The sequence below is a fragment of the Pogoniulus pusillus genome, chromosome Z, assembly GCF_015220805.1.
Source record: "Pogoniulus pusillus isolate bPogPus1 chromosome Z, bPogPus1.pri, whole genome shotgun sequence".
In the NCBI taxonomy this organism is placed as follows: domain Eukaryota; kingdom Metazoa; phylum Chordata; class Aves; order Piciformes; family Lybiidae; genus Pogoniulus; species Pogoniulus pusillus.
In genome coordinates, this window is record NC_087309.1 from 72,084,550 (window position 1) to 72,107,274 (window position 22,725).

General features: G+C 42.3%; 1 protein-coding gene across 4 annotated transcripts in view; it reads left to right on the forward strand.

Moving 5' to 3' along the window:
- The first annotated feature begins 4,391 nt into the window (after positions 1 to 4,391).
- The window catches only part of LOC135173699 (transducin-like enhancer protein 4), a 137,355-nt gene continuing 119,021 nt past the window's right edge, over positions 4,392 to 22,725 (forward strand). For 2 of the 4 annotated variants that reach the window (XM_064140801.1, XM_064140802.1), the window contains exons 1-4: positions 4,392 to 4,564; positions 4,999 to 5,096; positions 6,273 to 6,336; positions 7,729 to 7,773. In XM_064140801.1, the coding sequence (XP_063996871.1) occupies positions 4,520 to 4,564; positions 4,999 to 5,096; positions 6,273 to 6,336; positions 7,729 to 7,773 (252 nt within the window). In that variant the 5' untranslated portion in view covers positions 4,392 to 4,519. The remainder of the gene's footprint in view (positions 4,565 to 4,998; positions 5,097 to 6,272; positions 6,337 to 7,728; positions 7,774 to 22,725) is intronic. The other 2 variants (XM_064140803.1, XM_064140804.1) reach the window with 1 other exon arrangement.

Consider the following 22,725-nt stretch of genomic DNA (forward strand, 5'->3'; position numbering starts at 1 on the left):
AAAAATAATCCAACTGGGTTAGAAAATATTTGCTGAGTATCTTTTTCACTTATCTCATTCATATATATATATATATATATATATATATATATATATATATATATAAGCATATATTGTTCTGTTCATTTCAGACCTTAGGCTTTGAATGTAAACAAAACCAGACTAGTTCTGAATTAGTAGGCCTGAGAAATAACCATTCACTTTTCTTGATAACAGATGAAAAAGACAACCCCTGGCTCCTCTGATTTTTCAGAAGGGTTTTTTCACACCAGTCAAAACTCAGCACACTTGCCGTATGTACAAAACTGCCTAAATATTTCTTGCAGTTGATACACTTATGAGAAAACATTAGTAATATCTGAAAGACATTTAAAAACTACCTTCTCCACTTGCTAGATGACAGTACAGGTTATATAATCTAATATAAAAGATTTTCCATAAAAGAAGGAAAAAACAAGGAACTTTAAACACAAACCAGCCTACATTTAAAGACCCATCAAGGCTGTGTCAGAAGTGACAGAAGATAGGAAAGCAGAATGACAGTGACATTTTGATCTTAATTTACATAATTTAAAAATGGCAAGTTACAGCACATCTTCTAAATTTATGGGCTTCATGGTTCTTGCCTGAATGCTGCAAAACTGTGTAAACCACACATGATCAGTGACATAAAGAGTTAAATGTATACCATACATCCACCTAACTAAAATATTGCACACCAAACTTGCCCTACTCCAGCATCACAAAGTCACTGAAAATTAATGGGTAAGCAAGAGTGAACAGTGCTTAATTGCCCTCCAAAAGAAAATATGGGACTGTTTTGATGAAATAACTGTATCTACTTGATTTCAAAGACATTGAATATCTTTCCCATTGGAGCTCTGTACCTCATGCCAAACTCATGCGAGGCAAGGAACAATGAATCCTGTAATTATTTCTAGAACTCAATTTCTTTAGGTGTAATGTTTACTTTATACCTGGACTCGTTCTTCTCTAGGTGGCAAATTTCATGGTATTTCTGAAAGTCAAGATTTGATCCTGGCATAGGGTAAATGTCTTGTCGTTCAGAGTATTTGGAAGTGCTCCACTCCTTAGTAAAGGGTGCTCATGACCAATCTTCTAAAAGCTGGAAGATACACGAGAAGTAGTGTTCTCAGAATTAGGCAGGTCTTTTATCTCCAAATCTTTAAACAATATTTAGCTATCTAAATCCCACTAGAACACTGATTATCAATTTAGTAGATAAAAAAATTCCAGCTGAAATGAAATATGCAATTAGGCTGAGTATTGCAATACCTGACATGCAGATATTTTTGGTGGCATAAACTTGGAAGGTAGAACATATGTTTTGGTCCATTTTCTGGTGGATCACTTGCCATTTTAGGCAAGAAAAACTGTTTCAAAATAATTCAGAATCATTTGTCAGAAACCACTCCAGATGCTAGTTGTTTTAGCACTGATCATGGAGGAAACCCATTTTACTACAAATTCCATTCCAGAAAAGAGAAGGAATTTTTTCATACTGTGTCTCCTGCAGTCCTAGGCAGTGGTGGAAGATGATGTGCCATATCCACTTTTACGACTGCCACTGCTACTCTCTTTCAAAGTACTGAGCTCTTGAATACTGGACCTGTTATTGACGATTACATAAGCAATGTAAAACCTTAAGTGGCAAAACTTGGGTGTCATTTCTCATGAAGGTCTCAAGGTGTTCAGGAGATGCAGGCCTCAGCCAAAGAGAAAATAATACTAAAAGTCTAAGCATATATAATTTAGCTACCATCATTAAGGCACCAATTCCCGAGTGTAACTTTTGAGACTATCAGTTTGGAATACAGACATCAAAAACAATGCGACTAAATTGCATCTATTTTGCATGTAGGTTTACACTGCGCCTCATCAGAAACACAAACTGCCTGAAGGTAAATCTAGACATTGCAAGCATAGGAAAAAAAAAAAAAAAAAAAAAACCACCACAAAAAAACCACCCAGTCTGAGTCTACCCTCATACGCATCACCGCATGGCATTATCTGCGGTGGGCCTCGGCAAAAAACTGTTTTGGGGTCTTTTCAGGACACAGAACCACTAGGTGCAAAATTAGGGGGGAAATCGGGAATTCATATTACAGTTTGACAGCGGCAGCAGTAAAACAGAGATGAGACGGGAAGGCCTGACGCGTTCTGCAGACTACACATACTGTCGCAGTCACGCTGCCTGCGATATGCAGCTGTAGTTACCTGTCCCCTCCTTTCCACAGGTAATTTCCAGGGTCGTTTATTGCCCTTTCAGAAACCAGGACCTATCCACCTTCCTCCCACCTGACGCTGGCAGAAAATGCACCGTCGAAAAGTCAATTTACAATGTATCATTTAAGTGTACATCAATGTACATTTACCATGTATAATTTAAATGTCAGGTCTGTGAGCCTTACTCTTGCAAGCATCCATTTCCCAAGGACTGAATCCCTCAAGTAAAACCATCAGGAAAAAAGGCGCTAAATCGCATCGTATTCAGCAACTATAACACGGCAGGGCTCCGTCTGCTCAGACCACACACCAAGACCTGGTGGCAGCGGGCACGGGGAAAGAGTGGCGCAGGTGACTGACTTCAAACACCTAGAGGCCGACACGCTGGCTCCTCCGCTTCGCCATAGGTGCCTTCCGGCTGTACGTACTGCTGCGAAGGAAGGTCTGACAAGGCACAGCCTGGGCGGGTGAGGCGAGAGGAGGGCAGGAGGGCGCGCGCCCGCTCCGACAGAGATGCTTGGGGATCATCAGTCCCTCTTAGTAGACAGGCTCCCCATCCTGAACCCAGCGGCAGCGCCCTTCTACCCGACGAGCCGCTACGACGGGACGTGAAAGGCGAGGTCGGGGCCACCGCCCGAAGGGGTGGGCACACGCTGCGCCTGTTCTAAAGAGTCGGTGCCCCCTAATTAGCGCGGGTCCTCGGCGCGCAAGCGGCTGGCAGTGGCCGCGGGCGCTATGAGAGGAGGGGGGCCCCGGGGGCCCCCGGGTGCCCCCCCACCCCGCCTCTCCGCGCCACCGCCCAGCACGGAAGAGGCGATGGGAGCAGCAACGGCAGCGACGGCGGCAGCGACAGCCGACACTAGCCCCACGTTACTTTGATTGACGGCTGAACAAATGTTTCCCCTATTCGAACGCCGGCGCCACGGAACACCAGCGATCTTGAGGCTCCACCTCAGGCGGCGGGCAAACAGGAGCAGAGAGGTAGGCGGAGCCGCCTGATTGGTTTCGAGCCCGCGTGACGTAAGGCCCCCACGTGGGGGCTGAGTCTGGGTCCGCGCCTCCCCCTCCCCTCCATTACTGCCTCTCCGGTCCGTGTGCCCATTTGTCAGCGGCGAAATGATGGGCATTAATACAGAACGGCGATTAATGTGCGGCCGCCGCCGATTGGTAGCTGATGACGCCCTTCATAGGCGGAGCGGCTGAGCGGGCGCGCGAGGGGGGTAGGTGAGTGGTGCCGCGGTGCCCGATGGGAGGAGAAGTCCTAGGTAGGGCGGCATAGGGCCGGGGCGGCGAGAGGAGACGCCGAAAAGACTGCGGCTCCCAGGGTGCCCTGCGGGCGGCGGCCTTCCGGCTAGCGTGAATATGTATCAGAATGTTAATGACGAACTGCTGCTAAATTTGGTCAAAGGAGTCACCTCGCTAGAGCGTGCTGTGGGAGCGGCGCGGAGCGGCGGCGACGGGCCGGGCCGGGCCGACCCAGGCAGGGCAGGGCTGGGCAAGGCCGAGCCGAGCACAGTACAGCATAGCATAGCACAGCACAGCACAGCACGGCGTTCCGCGAGGCGCCGCAACCACTGCTTCCCGGAGTTGTGAAAGGCGAGGAGGGAAAGAAGGATAAAAAGCCCCCCACAACCAAACAACCATAAATAAAGCAGACCGGACCGTACCTTTTTCATATTTCTGGCTTTTTTTTTTAATCGATAAGAACAACTAAAACGAGAAAAGAGCGGCCAAGCAGCGCTAGTGGGGGAGATGCGGTCCGGCCGGTAGGAGGAGGATCAGCCCGCCACACAAAAGGGCATCGCACCGTACTTCCGCGGCAGCAACACTGCGCGGGGCAGTCGCCTTCCCCATCGGGGCGCTCCGCATCGTTCCTCTTCGCGCTGGGAGAGCCGCTGGTAGCAGTAAAAGTTTGCAGAAGGCGAGTAAACTGCCGGCGAGGGTCTCTAGCAGAACCCACACCGGCGTCCGCAGAGAGGCTTTCTCCGCCCTCTTCGCCCGCCGCCGCACGGGCCTCACTGCCCGCCGGAGCTTGTGGAGCGGCGGCGCTCGGGAGACCCGGTCGGCGCCGCCCGCTGACCGCCCCCGGGGGATGTGGCAGCGGCCCCCGCGCGCCGCGGACGCCGCCGTCGCCGCCGCGCCTCGTTGCTGTCGGCGGTGCCCCGCCAGCCCAGGGGCGGCGGGGCCGGGGCGTCCCTCCCCGTTGCCACCGCCGCGCTTGCAGCCCTGATCTCCGCTGCTTCACCCGCCTGCGCCCCGCGAAGCGGCGTGGATGATCCGCGACCTGAGCAAGATGTACCCGCAGACCAGGCACCCGGTGAGTGGCAGCAGCGACCCCGCGGTCAGCGTTCCGACACGCGTACCGCGGAGTTGTAGCCATTTTCTTATTGTTGTCCGCCGTCGCCCCGGGCCGATCTTGTCTCCCACGAGTTGCTCCCTTCTGGTGCATGGTGATCCTGGCTCCCGTTCCGCGGCTACGGCCGGTGCGGAGTCCGAGTGGGCGACGCCTGCCCGTGCAGCGGCCCCGCACCGCCGGCGACCCCCTCGGGATAACAACTCAGGGCGCTTTGGGCGTCGCGCCGCCGCCTCCGGGTAGACAAGGGTCGTGAGGGCGGGGGGCCTGCGCGCCGACTGGGCACGGGTCCGAGGACTGCAGCGGGGGCAGCGGCGGGTGGAGGGTGACGGCTGGGCGGAGGGAGCCGCGGGCGGCCGAGAGGGGCGATTAAAAGACCTGCTGTTCCTTGCTTTCAGGCTCCTCACCAGCCAACGCAGCCCTTTAAATTCACGATTTCCGAGTCCTGCGATCGGATTAAGGAGGAGTTTCAGTTTTTGCAGGCTCAGTATCACAGGTAACGCTGCCTACTCTCCCCGAGTCCCGCACGGGCTCGCTCCCCGCCGCTTCTCACCGTTGCTAGCCGGGGCAGGTGGTGGGGCAGGGGCGCCGGGACTCCCTGGAGAAGTCCGGGCGCGGGGAGGACACACTCGGTACGGGAGCTGCTCCGCTGACCCCTCGGCATCCCGCCACCGCGCCCGGGTCCCAAGAAGGGGGGATTACATGATCCACAAGCCGACTGAAGCGAACGGATTTTCTCGTTGTCCTCACGCTTCGGTTTTGGGTTGGGCTTTATGTGGTTTGGAATTTTTGTTTTGTTTGGTTTTGTTGCTGTTGTTTTTTGTTGTTCTTGTTTTCTTTTGTGTTGTGTTTTTTTTTTTCTTAACTCCGATCCGGCGGGGAGAGGGGCTAGTGATGGAAAAATAGGTGACTTGCTGGTCTCGTCCTCTCCGTTTCTTCAAAATGCTGCTCAGGACACGCATCTCGTCTTGGCTCGGCCCCCTCGCGCCTTTCATTGACATGTCAAGTGCTGATAACCTGGAAGTGAGGCGGCGAGCTATTTCGCTATCCTTAGGTGGAAGAGCACAATGTCCTCAAAGTGACAAGTGACTCTGGCAGGATTGTTTAGTGAGCTTCTGAAAACACAAAAACATAGCGGAGGTGCTCATGTTTACCATAGTATTCCTTGAATTATCTACAGTATTTTCCTAGCAGTTCTGGTCTTGGTAACAAACAAACAAAAAAAATCCATAAGCTTTTGCCCCCTTGTAGTGGTTACACACGTTTGATTCCTCCGTGGATTGAGTGAAAGCAAGAGGTGCTTCTAAAGCTTTTTTAAATAAAAATGCTGGAACTCAAATTACAGATTATTAAGTAACTTCTCAAGTTTAAGTGTTGTAAGTATGAACCCTTGCCATGTTTCTTCTGTGAACTAGTGTTGTGTTTTCTCTTGTTAGAGAAAATTACTCTTCTGTGCACTGTATGCAGTTCGCTTATGAGCTGAGGGTGTTGCACAGTATCTCTTGAAGGAGAAAAAGTGCAAACCCCACGCTGAAGTCCCAAGCGAAAGCTGCAATGCGTGTTTCTGTTTGGTTGGAGAAATGCTTGTAAAGGGGAATAGCCTGTGCTCAAAAGGATGTCGGTTTTGTGTTACGAAGTACCCATGCTTTTTCCCTCTTTATATCTTGAACAGTTTAAAGCTAGAATGTGAAAAACTGGCCAGTGAGAAGACAGAGATGCAGCGACATTATGTCATGGTAAGCAAGCTGCATAACAAATTCAAAATGTCTATTGGTTTGTATACTGATGCTGAAATACATTTGGATTGCTGGAGGTGAACAGAAAGATTATAGTCATTCTGCTGTTGTTGAGATTTCATCAGTCCTTCCATTATAAATCCTTAGTTGCAGAGGTTTATAACTTGTTTACAGCAGTTATTTCCATGTGAAACCTGCTTTTTAACCTTTTAAGCAATTTGATATTTCTTCCAAATGCTGGGAGATTACTTGTCAGGCTTTGGAAGCCTTGTACAACTTTCATAGTGTACCTGGTGATGGTGTTTTAATTTTTGCTGACTTTGCCCAATCCTCATCATATCTCTGTGAAATGGTTTGAGATTTTTTTTTTTATGTGTGATAAGCCAGAATTGTAGGTGTACTAATAAAACCTCAAAGCCTACTTCCTAGATCTGTTGCACCTGGACAGCTGGTTCATTGTCTCACAAAATTCAGAATGGCGGGGATCTCAGCTGTGAAAGAGGTTTCCACTGTGGTCGTGATCTGCCTGGTTAAATAATATACATAGGAAGACGTTTCTAAATGCATAATTGTGTGATACTGAATCACAGGAATGCCAGAGGTGCTCTTTCTGTCTCTTGTATATTTATGAAAGATTAGCAGTTTTTCATATGTACATGACAATACTCTGGTACTTTCAAAAAGAGTGAACAACCATGAAAAATTCTTAACTAAGAGCACAAACCAGTGTGAAGATTCTTCACTGTCTTTTTCATGTGTGATACGCCTAAGTCTTGGAAATTGTTTGATGTTAACATTCCATACTGAACTAAGCTTCCCACAATACTCGAGCACAACAGTTCATACTTAGATTGGTGTATCTGTTTTGGCTTTAAATTTCCATGTTCATTCTTTTTTGTGTTTTTGTTTGTTTTTTTTTTTTTTTTTTTTTTTCCTCCGCAATTTAGTTGCAGCTTTTTGTGTTTTTAAGTTTAAATATTGAATAACCAGTCTAATAGACATTGCAGATTTATATGTGTATCTGGTTTCAAGCAGTTTGGGTGAGTTTTTTGTCATCTTTTATGTGTTCTAGGGAGCAAAATCTTGAACATTTTATCTGTGGCTTTTTTCCTGCTTCTAATCTTTAAGTCTGGTTGTGATTACTTTTTATGATTTTTCTGCCTTGTTTTATTTCTAGTGTTTGTAAAGTAGGCATGATGCAATGTAGACTAAAAAAAAAAGGTTGCTTTGAAATGCTCTTTGGAATTCCAGACCTCCGTCAAGGCCAATAAATATTTTTAGGTCAGTGTGTCTACGTATAGATCATGTGTAGGTCAGTAAATTTGGGTCAGTGAATTTTGGAACACTTTTCACAATTGTGAGGTCTGATAGAGTAATCTTCTTCTCTCTTAGTATTACGAGATGTCTTACGGGCTGAATATAGAGATGCATAAACAGGTAGGTAGATAATTTGTTTTGTGTAAGAATGTTCTGTGACATTTCTCCCATCAGTCTTAAAAGACGTGTATTCCATTTGTCTTGCTTTAATTGCATGGTTGAATAGATTGGATTTTTTTTTGTACTTGATGGGGCCCCAAAACTTTTATTTGTCTAGGGTATATGGATTGTGCTCAAGTTAGAGTTTTGGCTACCAGTCGTGCATTTGTCAGTTGACTTTTCATATGCTATCTTCACACATGCAAGCAGTCCTATACTGTACAGAGAGTGTGTATGTGAGTAGGCATGGAAGTAGTTTGTACTTTCACATTTGTCGACGTCGAACTTTTGAGGTTTATTTTTTGGGATGATATCTACATCACAAATGCATATTAGGTGTTGAGGGATTTGTATTTATGTGTGAAAAAAGACTGTTCTCTTCAGTTAACCTGGACTGATTTAAGCTGGAGCTATGAAAGCAATTGATGCACATCCATGTTCCTGTTTCCTTCAGGTTGGCTACTTGGACTTTTCTGCAAAACCAGTGTCTTAACATGTGAAACAGGAAAGCGTAAATGAGCTTTCTGTGAGGATGTTAGCATGCTTGGTTTTGTCCCTTGAAGTCTAACACTTAGGCCAAGATTAGTAAATTAGTCAGTTGGAGCATGGAAGTGTAAATCAGAGTTTCTTATTTAGTAATGTGTGCTTTTAACCATCTCTAGAGGAGAATGAATTAAATATCTGACCTCTTTTCCAGCAAGGGAAACTTTTTTTTATGATGAAGTTTAATACTGACAGTTCATTTTAGCAAATGGTTGAGCAATTTACCAGCCTTGCTGGGGAGTGTAAACTGCAGCAGTAAAGAAATGACTGGATGGGAGAAGAAAGACCATCAGAAAATTGGTTTGTATGCATTTTTCTTCAAAGTTAGGGATTTGGAACTGCTCTGGATTTTGGAAATAGGATTTCTTTATCTTGTTGAGAGCAGACATACAAGTAATTTAAAAAAAAAAAGTTATTTATTGTTTATTGTATTCCATTAGCATCCTGATAGCAGTGTACTGGTGAGCTCTATTTGCATTAGATGGTACAAATATAAAGGCAGCCCTGCTTCCTGCCTCAAAACATCTTGTCTCTGCATCTCCAAACTTACGGAGCCTTGTACATGTGTAGGTTTGTTTTTTGTTCAAATATATACCTCACAGATACCATGAAGACTCAACAAATTAAATGAATTGTGGGAGGAAAAGGCTGAGATTGCAGCTTACTAGATTGTACACATGTGGTGACTGAACCTGATTTGTGTTGAGGTGCTGGTTATTGACTGTGAGAGATTTTGGGTCTGTTCTCAAATGATTAATTAAGTTCTTTCAAGTCCCATTAAAAAAAAAAAAAAAACAACAACACTGAAACAAAACGAAATGGAAAAAATCCAGCAACACACATTCCCTCTGCCCCCTTAAAAAAGCACAAAAGACACGTTAAAACCTGCCCCAGATCAGTCGGGTACTAGATGTGGAAACAATTTGCAAAGACCATAGTCCTTACAGGTCACCTATGCAGCAAATTGTTACGGGCATTTGAAGTCAAGTACTGCAGTCAAATTTACTTACATTTCTAGGTACTTTATTTTTACAACAATTTTTTCATGTATTCTGTGGACCAAAATCCAAGATGTGTAACCAAAGTGTTTTAAGTAGGGGAAAAAAACACACAGCAAAAGGCCTTTTAACTTTTAATTTCCAAATGCTTTACTTCATAAATTGTATACAGTTTTGGTGATGATGATATTCAGGAAAAAATAAATACTTTGGTGCAATTTATTGTGGGGATTACAAATGATTGAGTTTTAATTAAAAATGTTTTTTACATTACTGTTCAGTATATTCAAATGAGTAGTTAAGTAGCATACTCTTGTGCAAAAGAGTTAAATATTTTGTCAGATGTTGATTCAAATCAGCTGTGGTTAAGTTTACTATCATCCTTAAATCTGATACTAGTTTCACATCTCTCATGTCTCCACTTCTATTGCCACAGTGTTGTGGGCTTTTCTTTCCCTTTTCTTTTGTGTTTCTGGCTTTAGCAACTGCGAAGTATTTCCCACCTTGATGGTTTTATCTGATGCATGTAAGGCTTTTTCAGTCTTCCACCTTAAACTCCATGTCTTGCGCTCAGATCTTTGAATTTTACTTGTCTGGAATTGAGTGATTTGCCCTTCTCTTCCCTGCACTCCCCTCACTTCCTACCCCCTCAGCCCCGCATCTGCTTTCTAAATTCAGTCATATAAAAAATCCTGAGGACAGTTTATCACATTATGTACAGACAGCCCTGCAAACCACCTACTTATTATATTTTCTTTCTTTTTTTTCACTTTAGCAGGGAGGCATATCTGTCTTTATTTGTTTTTCTGAACAGACAGCCTTGGTTCCTCTCAGGTTCTTTTCCAGATGCACTCGCTGGATGCCCTTGTAATGGAAAGCAGGCAATAATGCAGTGAAGTTGCCCTTTGGCGTAATTGGGCCTAGTTCTCAAGATCAGGTTAGGCTTATTCACTTATTAGATTTGCGTCTCAAAGGGTTCAAGAGCAGGACTCCCTGGAGTCCTTGGAAGTACCCTAGTAATTGGTGGCCCTGATATTTGAAACCTTTGTGTATTTTTCTGTGAAAGCTTCTGTTCTTCTTGGCTGCTCCCAGCCACACAGTATTTATTTTTAGAGAATTTTTTCACTGGAACAGAAGATGATGGCTGTGGTGGAGTCACGACTCTGTGACTTAGCAAATTGATAAACGGATAAAAGTGCAGAGAGCAGTAGTAGTGAGTGTGCCTGTGTGTCTAGGGGGAGAAGACAAGGGAAGAGCATTTCGTTTCCCACCCCTTGTATGATGCTCATCATCAGTCATCTTGTGTTGATTTTGATAGAAGACTATTGAAGTGAAACCTATGGGGAATTCGTCATTCTGAAAGGAAAGCTAATGTAATTAGTACCAATTAAAATACATTTAGTAAATTGGATTTAATCTTAATTAAGCCTGCATGATGTTGCCAATTTTTAACAATTATGTTTGAGAACATAATTAATTTAAATTTTGGTAACTGAGTAAATAGTATTAGACTGGTAGAATTAGTAATTTTTTTTTTAAATGTCTGTGGTTGGTTGTGGCATGTGGTGTGAGAGCCTAAAATACTAAGCTTGTTTTTGACATTCTCTACTAGGACAATAGAAATTTGAGATAGATGCATTCTGGAAAAAAAAACCTAACACATCGAGTTGGGAGTTTCGTGTCCTGATGTGAATAGATACTTCCATGGAGTATTTAATTTCAACATTAATGTGAATATGAATATTTGAATGTGATCTGAAGATGATAATTTCTTAATAAGCTGCATTTTAAATGTAAGTGGCTCAGCTCATAGTTTATGAATGAATCGCTGACATGCTACTCTGTGTTTCAAATATACTGTTGGTACTTGGTGGTGGTCATTTGGTTTGATTTCTGAAATTAGGCTGTTTTTAATGTTATGGTAAACAGTTTATTTAAATTGGTGTAATCAAATACACTTGCTGAAGGTTTTAATTCAGCATTGTAATTATTGCTTAAAATAAATGTCTTTATTTGGCAACAGACAGCAGATATTTGTGAATGGGGCTGATGGAAAGCATGAATAGGATACATCATGCACTTTTTACTTTGATTATATCTTTTTGAAAGTATATGTAAATTCTGAGTCACTCTTTTTGGTTAGACCTGTGTCTTTGAGCCAGTTCACATGCTAGAGTGTTGGATTTCAGCATTTTTTAAAGAAAACTGAGGTCTTTTCAGAAGCTGGGTATTAAAAAAATAATGACTTTTTAAGATCACAGTAAAAGAAAAAAAAAAAGATGAGTCCAATCCATATAAATTTTATTACTAGACTTGGACAGCAACCATTTGAGTGCTAATTGGCTAGAAATGAAAGGGCTCTGCTAGCTGATAGGATATCATAATCATAGCTGTAGTAGTCGATGGTAAATGATGATAAATGGCATTAGGAACCTTTTAGCAGACCGTAATAACTATGAGGAGGGAAGCAGTATGGATTTGCATTATATCTGATACTCTCTAGTACCAAGTGGATTGCCAATACTGCTTGTTTAGCATTTTCTAAGGGCAATAGGATATTGATTCCTGACTTACAAGGAACGGCTCTATTTTCACCATTGAAAAGTATTGCAGGTTGTTAAGAAGAAATTGACTTGAAGAGGCCTGACTGCTGCCCATCATGGAGCAAATAAAGCAAAACTGCCGAAGCATAGTGGAGCAGCGAGATGGGGCCCTCAGCAATTTGTTGCTATTAATTTACCATGCTCGACAGCAAATCAATCGGCGTCTACTTCATCTGCTGGAGAAAATGCTGTCCAGGGCAGATAAAAGGCCCTGTGTAGTACAGGGAATAGACTGGATTGGCCAGGCAGAGGCTGTAGTTAATGTGTAAATAAGTGAAATCAAGCCCGCTGTTGCCGAGAAAGCTGTTTTTAATTAGGTTGGGGCTTTATAGTGAGCTATTTAAGAAAGTAGTATGGAGAGTAAGGGTAGATTTATTGCTGACCAAGTTAATATATGGGCTATACAACACCAAAGCCTCGAGTCTGCTTGCTTTTTAAGCCGTAGTAAATTATTTTGGTAAAATGGTAACGGTGGGAGTCAATTTGTTTAATTTAGGGCAGAGTTTAGAATTATTTTTCATCTTCATAGCTGTAAAACATGTATACAACAGAAAAGTGGTTTGTACGTGTTATCCATGTGACAGAAGAATACTCTTTTTTATGGCAATGGTTTGATGTGTGTGTGTGCATGCATATGTGCACAATTTTTTTTGTCATGTTCAGTAGTTGACTGTATACTGTCTTCCATTTGAGGAATAGCTGGAGAGCCCTCTTAAAATTACGCCGGCTGAATTTATTCTCCATTATAAACAGTAGGAGAGATTTAATAGAGATACAAGCAGTGAGTAGACAGAACCAAACGGGAAAACTTCAAAATGAGAGATTAGAAGTGAAATTTTGAAGACTGCAGCTTACATAGGACTATTAAGGCAAGAGAAAAACAAGTGGCTTTCCCATCAAGGTTGCAGAATGTGAAAAATAGACTGTCAAATCAGTTTGACAACTGAGGATTGTTTGTTCCAGTTTTAGGTTATTTAGCGTCCAAAGCCAGCGGAAAAGCTTAGAAGCTTATGGAAAGTTAGAAAATATATTGCTCTGCAGTTAAACGAGAAACCTATTACTTGGAAGTAACTGCTAAGTTCTGAAACAAGATTATGTGCTTTCTTTTGCTCATGATACAGGTTTAGCCATTCTGTGGAGGGGTCCTTTTAATTACTGGGAAGTTTTTTGTTGCCTGTTCTGTACAAATTACTGTTGAAAGAGGCTTTGCCACTGCAGCTGGAGGGTAACATGCATAAGGACTGTAGCTTCCATTCACTCTGGTTTTGCTGTTCATAAAAAAAGGAAAGTGTAGTTTTCTCCCACTTATTTTGGCAATTCAGGCAAATGCTTAAGATACAGGAAGTAGCAAAACATGTTGAGCAAATTTTTAAATTAAGCCATACACTCAGTCTATACTGGCAAAAGTCTGTACTCTGCAGTCCTTAAACATAATATAATTTTGAAAGTTGCTAATTGTTGTGATGCTGCCTCAGGGATTGTGTTAATTTATAGGCCAGCTTGTAATTATGAAAGGACCCAGTGGTGACCATGTGGTTAAGGCTATCTAACACCTTGCCCTGTAAAACTAAAAAAAAATTGCAGTAAGGAACACAATTCTCATGAGAACTCCCAGCTCCTTTTGGACAGTATTAAGGGAGAGGAAAGGCAGAGGGCGAGGCTTCTTCCCACCTGGTGTTTTGCTGTCTCCTTGGGTCAGCTGGTGTGTCTGGAAATAAGACTCTAGCATAAGGCTACTGTAGATCAATCAGAACTTGCTACTCACTGTGAAGAGGGAAGCTGTGTCATCATTTTCTATATAATAATTTATATGGTGAGATTTGCCTACCTTTGGGTATCAGAATAGAAATGCTGATGTTACTCAGTGCAGGAAAAGATGTTATTCAGCAAACGGGATTCAAAGCAAAGCACGGGGATGCTGAGATGCCCAAATTTGGCATGGATCTTGCCCTGTTGTGTATGTGCTTTGTGGTATAGGTTTGACCTATACACTCATTACTAGTTTTCCTAGAAGACCTCTTTCAGTACAGAAAATAAACACTGGGAAAGCAGAATTAAGACTGCAGAGGTGATTGTAAATTTGGTTTGAAAATGTTTGGCTGCTTGGTTTGGCAACTGGAATAACTTTAAACATAAAGCAGGCTTTAAGCATGTGAAATAAGTTCCACTGTAAGCTCCTTGAGGCAAGGATTCTGATTTTGGGTTTTGTTATAAAAAGTGAAGTTGATGCTCACACCTGTAAATCACAGTCTATACCGTGGACTTGGTGCATTAATGCCGGGAAACAGATTTTGTGACTCTTAACACTTGGGCTGTGAAATGTTGATAATTAAGAATTGTCTACTTGGTCTTACTTTTTTTTCGGAGTGTGTGGATTTGTGATTTTTGTTAGGTTTTTTTTTTTTTTTTCCTGTAATGTACTCTTTGTGGACATAATAGAGAACTGAGTTTATCACAGACATGGGCCAGTTTGTGAAGAGAGCAACTATAATTGTCACAGAAGTCGCTTCTTTTGTTGTCTGCAGATTGAGCACATCTGTTGCCACTGACTTTCAGAAAACCTATTTAGACACAAGGCACAACAGGAGCTGAACAAAGATGATAATATGAAACACAGGATGTATAAACTGAAACATGAACTAACAGATGACAACATACTCAAAGCCAAATCTATCTGCACTCAAGGAATGCTAATCTGTGAAAGAAATCAAATGTTTCAATTAAAAAATATTTTTCTTTTAAAATTAAAAAAAATGAAATAGTTTTAAACAGAGTGTCAAAAAGGTATTGTTATCTGTGTGTTTTAACAATTTATGTTTTTGTTCAAGACGTAAGGTATGCTTTTTCCCTTGATATTGTATGTCTTAGTAATTATACAAACTGTACAAACTGTAGTTCAGTGTAGTTGGGAGCATTTTGGCATAATGTCAAAAGCAAGTGTCTGTAACTTTTAAAGATAATAAATTTAAATATAGTGCAAGTATGTCACAGATAGTAAATGGAACTCTAAATAGTGCTTTCTTGCCTATGTGGATAGGATTTAGGCATAAGCCATCATCTTTCCTGGTCCAGGACAGGTATATAATGCTCTGGTATTGAACACTGTGATGTTACGGCTAAGACATTTAAATGTGCAAATGTCAAGTAAGTCAAAGTTATAGTCCCCACAGTAACTTTGAGTTGGTGTCTTTATGGTTATGTATTTTTATGGTATACTATAAACCCAACTCTAAACGTTAAATCATGCCAGTCCCCAGAAAATCATGAGATTGACTTAAAATTAATCACAAGTTAAAAATAATAAACTTTGGATTCTTTTTAATTTCTCTTCTAATTCCAAGCTGTCCAATTCTGCTTATTTCATGCTTCTTAGTTTTCCCTCTAGTACTCTTCTATAGTAGCTTTTTTTTTTTTTTCAAGAAAAGAGTGAAACATCCCAGCATTCATGATAAAGTCAAGGGAGCTGGGTATGAGTTATGACTGGCAACTTTGTCATAATTTCCTGTTCTTGCATGACATGTGAGGTGTAATGTCTTAAAAATAATACTAAATTTAAAATACATACGTACTCATTCTACAATTGCTTGTTAAGCTTTTGTGTATTTAAATATCCTAATATGACACAGATATGCTGGTCGCAATACCCTTTTCTGTGTTAGTAGAGGGAGCACAGTTTTGAGTGGAGGTCTTCTAACTTAGGCTCTCTCCTTTGGTGTGCTTAAATGGTTTCTCTGCAGGATCTTATCCTGCTATAACTTTCTGACATTTGCTGGATGAAATTTAACTTCTTCAAGAGATAAAAACCTTTCTCTTATGTTTGGAATGTGGAACACTGGAAATGAGAACATGTGCTTTTCTTTTGTATTTGCTTGGAAACCTTAGCAGAGCATCTCTCAGATGAGCAGAAGTCAAAAATCTATCTCTTTTGTACTGTAAGTAATATACATAACAATGGGTCCTGCTGCTGGATTTTGTTTGGTGTGTGTCATGTTGTGTACTGTGTGCTTATTGTGTATCATTGATAGCATTTAATTTAAAAACAAAAGCTGCTCTTTCCTCCATCTTAAATCCAAGAAACTTATCTTGTATTTGCTCTGTCTGCTTACATGCATGGCTTCTCCTAGCATTGGTTGTTTGAAGAATTTGCAAATATGAAAAATCCCCTCTGCTTCCATCCTGGCATAACTCAGAGAGAAGTGATTGTCCTAGGATGGAGTAACCAGTGGTGGAGTATCACTGCCTAGAGGGCATGGTGAAGCTGCCTCTGAAACATAACCCAAGTTGCATTTGCAGGCATAGCCAGTGATGCAGGTTTACTTTAGCAAAGAGTTCTTTGGAAAGCAAAGGGTTGCCTATTGCCGTTTCTGGCTTTGAAACCAAAATCAAGAAATGAAATTTATCAATATTTAACAGCAGTCCTGGCTCACTGGAGAGATCCCCAAAGACTGGAAGCTGGCCAGTGTGATGCCCATCCACAAGAAGGGCCTGAGGGAGGAACCAGAAAATTACAGACCTGTCAGGCGAGGTCATCAGACCTAGGCAAGGTCATCTTGAGTGCCATCACAAAGCACCTACAAGATGGCCAAGGGATTAGGCCCAGTCAGCATGGATTTTGGAAGGCCAAGTCCTGCCTGACCAACCTGATCTCCTTTCATGATCAAGTTACCCACCTGGTGAATGTGGGGCAGACTGTGGATGTAGTCTCCCTGGACTTCAGCAAAGCCTTTGACACTGTCTGCCACAACAATCTCCTAACAAAGCTGGCAGCTCATGGCTTGGACTGATTCATTCTGATATGGGTCAAGAACTGTCTTGAAAGCCAGGCCCAAAGAGTGGTGGTGAATGGTGCCACTTCTAGTTGGCAGCCAATCTTTAGTGGTGTCTCCCAAGGATCAGTGCTGGGCCCAGACCTGTTCAATATCTTTATTGACAAGAGGGTTGAGTCCAGCATCAGTAAGTTTGCAGATGACACCAAGCTAGGAGCAGGTGTTGATCTGTTGGAAAGTAGGAGAGCCCTGCAGTGGGACCCAGACAGGCTGGATGGGTGGGCAGAGGCCAGCAGGATGAGGCTTAACAAGGCCAAATGCAGGGTCTGGACTTTGGCCACAACAACCCCAAGCATCACTACAAACTGGGCTCAGAGTGGCTGGAGAGCAGCCAGGCAGAAAGGGACCTAGGGGTACTGGTAGATAGTAGGCTGAAGATGAGCCAGCAGTGTGCCCAGGTGGCCAGGAGACCTATGGCATTCTGGCCTGCATCAGGAACATTGTGGCCAGTAGGACGAGGGAGGTTATTTTTCCCTTGTACTCAGCACTGGTCAGGCCACACCTTGAGTACTGTGTCCAGTTCTGGGCTCCGCAATTCAAGAGAGATGTTGAGATACTGGAACATGTCCAGAGCAGGGAGACAAAGCTGGTGAAAGTCCTGGAACACAAACCCTATGAGGAAAGGCTGAGGGAGCTGGGGTTGTTTAGCCTGGAGAAGAGGAGGCTCAGTGGTGACCTCATTGCTGTCTACAACTACCTGAAGGGAGGTTGTAGCCAGGTGGGGGTTGGTCTATTCTCCCAGACAACCAGCAATAGAATGAGGAGACACAGTCTCAAGTTGTGCTGGAGGAAGTATAGGCTGGATGTTAGGAGGAAGTTCTTGACAGAGAGAGTGATTTGCCATTGGAATGGGCTGCCCAGGGAGGTGGTGGAGTCACCATCCCTGGAGGTGTTCAAGAAAAGCCTGGATGAGGCACTTACTGCCATGGTCTAGTTGACTGGCTAGGGCTGGATGATAGGTTGGACTGGATAATCCTGGAGGTCTCTTCCAACCTGGTTAATTCTGTGAAAACATGGCAAAGGCGACACATGCTCTCTGCAAATACTTTATAAAACGTTGTGGTATTTGTAGGTAGTGACAGCAAATGTTGAAATTTAACACTGACAATTTTGAACTCAAGAACAACACCAGAAAGGTCTAGTCTGGGTCTGCTGTGTCCTCAAGGCAGAGAGCTTCCTCAAAACTCATTATTGGGTTACAACAGTAGGTTTATCAGGCAGCAAGGGAAGAAGAGGTAACTTGAAGCTCTCATGGTGCAGTGATTTTTGGGTCCTCCCTGCAGCAGCTGGGGGAGGCTTGCGAAATGGCGTATGGACCTCAGTATTTGGAAAGTCTGAGTTGCAGAGTGGTGTCCTTGACAGTTGCTTATTCGCTGAAGCTATCATTTGCCACATTATTGTGATGGCATTGTTTTAAATTAATCATAATGCAAAGTAGAATGAGTTTTTGGCTGGGAGTTGAGGAACTTTCTCATGTCTCTTTGCTTCTTGACAGAAGAGCTGGAACATTGTTTTAACTCATTCTTTATAAAACAGATAGCTAACTGTAGACTTCCAGTTTAAAATACTCAGATATCCAGTTAACTTACCTATCTTAGTAATTTTGTTTTTTTGGTGGTCAACCAGTTGCATTTGACTCAAATTTAAAAAAGTAGAGCAATCATTGAGGAAAAGTTTTTGTCTTAGACACCACTTCTTCCCCTTTCTAAGATTCACAAGGATGAGTAAGGAGTTTTCAGCCATGCTGTACAGCAGAAACACTTCTGGACTTCATTTTTAGAGTACAGTGTTGGTTTCCTGTTAAGCTCTTCTATCAAAGAGTGCAAGGGAGAAAAAATAACTGTAGTGCAGCCCAGTTAAAACTTTTAGGAGGGAGTATTCTTAAATCTGCAGCGATGCCCATGTGTTCTTATGACGACAACTTCTCTGGGGCTGTGAAGGGCTATGAAGACCACTTTTCTGAGGCTGTGCAGGGCTAGGTTTCTGTCAGTAGCCCTGATGGTGTCTGACCTGCTCCCTGTATGCCTTGGAAGATCCTGCATTGGGTTTGAGATGGAGAAGCCACCATCTAGTTACTTTACAAACAAGTAGCCAATGGCGTGTGGACTCTGCATGTGTACTTGAATCCAGTAGATGAGAGACTCAAGAAAATCACAGAATATTCAATGAGTATGTATTTGCTATGAAGGGAAGAGAACTTCTTCCAACCCGTATCTGTGTGTAGCGAGGTCCAGCAGTGCCTTAACTGTTATGAGGCTTACTTTGTTCTTATGTCCTAAAGGTTACCAGGAGATTGTAATACAGATACTTTAATTGTCCTCTTACCTGCTACTCTGTTAATTGAATTTGGAGATAAAAGCTTGAAGTAGGGAGTGGCTGGTCTTGTGATAACATTTGAAGGAATAAAAAGCAAACAGAATAAGGTCAAAGTTACCTGTAACACTTGTGCTGGACTTTTTGTTTGAGAGAAGAGGCAGGGAACAAGGAATGATTGGAGTAAGTTCATTTTGTGTCCTAGTTCCCTTCCCTTGTATAACAACCACGCACTTTCACAGAGCCCCATTTGAAAGATGGTATTGTGCTGATGTGTGGAAGAGAGTCAGCTACAGCACCACCATTGTTTGCTTTCTGTAATTTTATAAAGCGTGTGACTGGAAACAAAATAGTTGCCTCTTCTTAAAATATCAATCCATAGTGTCTGAACAGCACAAGATTGGAAGGGCTTTGCGCATAAGATACACCCCATATGTTCATGTCAATGTGTTAACAAAATATGATTATGTGTTATTATACTCAATTTAACCAATAGGCTTTCTGTTCTAATTGCAGAAAGCTGTTGCAGTCTGAGCACATTGTTTATTTACAGTTTTCATCAGTATTTCTTAAATTTCTGTGAGCAAGCTGTGTTTTCTTCTGCAGGTCTTATCCTGAACACCTACAGCAAAATCCAAGCATTGATGAATTTCTTGCAGATTTGTTACTGCAAAATAGTATTGTTGCAAGAGACAGTTTCTCCAAGTATCAAAGGACTTTCTATGTCGGTTACTTGTTATGTAATTGTCCATGTGCAAATATGGAGGTATTACTTTGAAAAGTAGATTGCTTGTAAACTCTCAGTGTAATACATTCAAGAGTTATATTCCTGTTTACTTTGAATCTCTCTGCTTTTCATGCACATCTAGAGATGGCCATTAAGGTCATCATGATGAAGCTAATAATGTATCTTTAACGGAGACAGTATGAGGAGAAAGATGTTTTCTGTGACAAGACACTCAGTTCTTTTCCCTTTCATAAGGTTCCTTGGTTTGTCTCTGCAGACTCATGACACCAAAACGTACATCCTGTTTCAGTTTTTAGCAGAAGACAGTTTTAGAGTTCTGTGTCTGGGACATCCTGGAAATTTCTGAGGAATGGTTTATTTCTGACATTTTCTCTAAACCCACATTCGACTGAGGATGGCAATTGTTCTTTGGTTTGATTATGTAGACAGAGATATAACAGCACCACAAGATTGTAGAAAAAGGGGGGCCCCATGAGCATACATGTGGGTGTTGTTTCATGTTTGTTTTTCTGAGGTTGTAGGTTTCCATTTGAAGACACCCTTTCTAACGTGTATACACAATGCTTTTCAAACTAATTTTATCAGCCTTGCTGTTATGCATTTTCAAAATCTACTCTGTAGAAGGACACAAGAATTCCTTTTGTAGATGTTAACCTCCAGCTTGCTTACATATGCAACTTTTTTTTTTCAAATTTGCCTTCAGCCATAGGGGATATAGGCTGTGTGAATGTACAAAATGATGATATTTTGTCCTTTGTTTGTTGCTATTTACTTGGCTATGTTTTCTGCCTGAACATCAGATGTGAATTTGTTCTAAGGCATTGATTTTTAGCAAGTCTCTTTGTGTGAGTGAAAAGAATTCTGGGATAATCCTAGTTCACACATTTTCAAATAAAAATGACACTGTAAGTATACACTGTGTTAAGGGTCATGAGATTTGTTTAAGCCTTCAAGAGAACCTGGAGAGAACCTGAAAACCTGTAGACACAGAAATTAACTCTCTCTATGAGAAGTGAAGCACAAAAGCTTGCAGGTGGGGATGAGAGGAAGCTGCCAGGGTCTGAGGCTTGGGGGGATTCAGATAGAAGTTGGACTGTGCTGTCAAAGGCTTCCTGTGATACCTGAGACAAGTTGCTTTGTCTGCAGTGAGGTGAGAGCCAGGCCATGGGTGCTTTTATGCCATTGGGCTGTAGGGCCAGCTGAATGAGAGCAAAGTGATGCTTGTGGTGTGTGTGGCAAGTCACGTGATTCAGCTGAGAACCAAAGAAATCCAGTACTTACAGAGGGTAGCTCCTAGAGAAATGTTGAGGTCATGGGTGTGTCTTAAATCTCTGAACTGCCTGAAGGCTGACACATCAGGTGGTTGCTGCCAGGATATGCTGCCTTGGCTGGGTACTTTCAGAACATTTTTCGAAAGATGGCACCTAAATTTTTTAAAAAGTTTAAGCATAACATGGATTTTCCTTAAACTGACCCAACCAACCAAAAAACCAGAACTATCCCCTCAAAAACCAACCAACCAAAAAAAAAAAACCACCCCCAAAAAAAACCCCAAACCAACACTCTGACAAAAGGAATACTCTTGATTTATTTTAGTTCAGCTACTTTTCTGTTTACTAATGAGAGTGATGTTTCTTTTCTCCCAGCAGAAAAACTGGGATACTCAGCAGAAAGCTGTCTGGTTTTCATGAGTTCTTTAGTGGTTCATGAGAGCTGAAAGACAAAGAGATGTGTGCTGTGATGTTGCCTCATAAAGACTCTGTCCAGCAGGAATGAGTTCTGGGTTCTAAAACCCATTTACATGTTTTAGCCCATAGTGGTTTTCTGTGTGGGACTTTGGGGACTTTGCATCTCCAGTGGAAAAACTGTATTTCCTTCTCAGGTTTCACAGAAGCCTATTAGACAGGATGTTCTTGTAGGAGATGGGAAGAAGTAAAGAAAGAATTGAAGTCACGTATATGTTGTTTTGATTAAACTTTTTAGTCACTAAGCTGTTACACATAATTCTACCTGTTCTCCACCCTTTTGGTTTCTTTTAACTCTTTTTTTATTTTAATGTGCTGCTGCTGTATTTCATGTGAGAGTAAATTCTGGCAGTGTTTCTCAATTCCCAGGAGGCATGGGTGGAGAAGCATTGAACTGAGGGAGTTTCAGGGGAAGGATGTTTGCAAAGCTTACTTGTGAGCTGCATGACAAAAAGCTTGGTCTGGATATGCCAAAGGTACTTCTTGATGTGTCTGTTCAGGGAGCTCAGCAAGGTTAATGGGGACCCTCAGTGCTGGAGGTGACTTTCAGCACTGTGTCATTCCTGAGTGAAGAGGCGAAGGGGGTGAAGATTATAGTTTGGGATTCTAATGCCTAAGTTCTTAGGGTGCTCTAGCCTTTATATTTGATGTGCCTTTTTTTTTTTTTAAGATGCAAGGTACATTTATGTATCTAGAGGTGTGAATAGGTGCCCCCTGTGCTGAGGAGTGCTTGAAAATCTTGAGCATTTGACTGTTACTGACTTTTAGCCTGAATTACATGTCTAGTCTGTATAGGCCTCTTTAAAAATCCCATTACATACCTTCTGGAGACTTCACTTTTGGTTTTCATTGTTTTGGTTCTGTGGGAAGTGGAAGTAAATTTAGAGAGTGTGTAGTATCTCACTGTACATTCTAGCTTGGTCAGTAGAGCTGGAGAAAGCCTAGTTTACAAGTACATCAAATGAGCTCTACACAGATTCTGCAGTGGATATGGAGTTGAGAATTTTCTGTTGCTTTGGGCTATATTAGCAGCAAATGGCATCTGTTTTTAAAGCTTTCCTTATAGGTACAGAGTTAAAGTGTTTTTTTTTGGTGCCTGTGGATGATATTCAAGGGTATGACAAGTACTCACAGTTG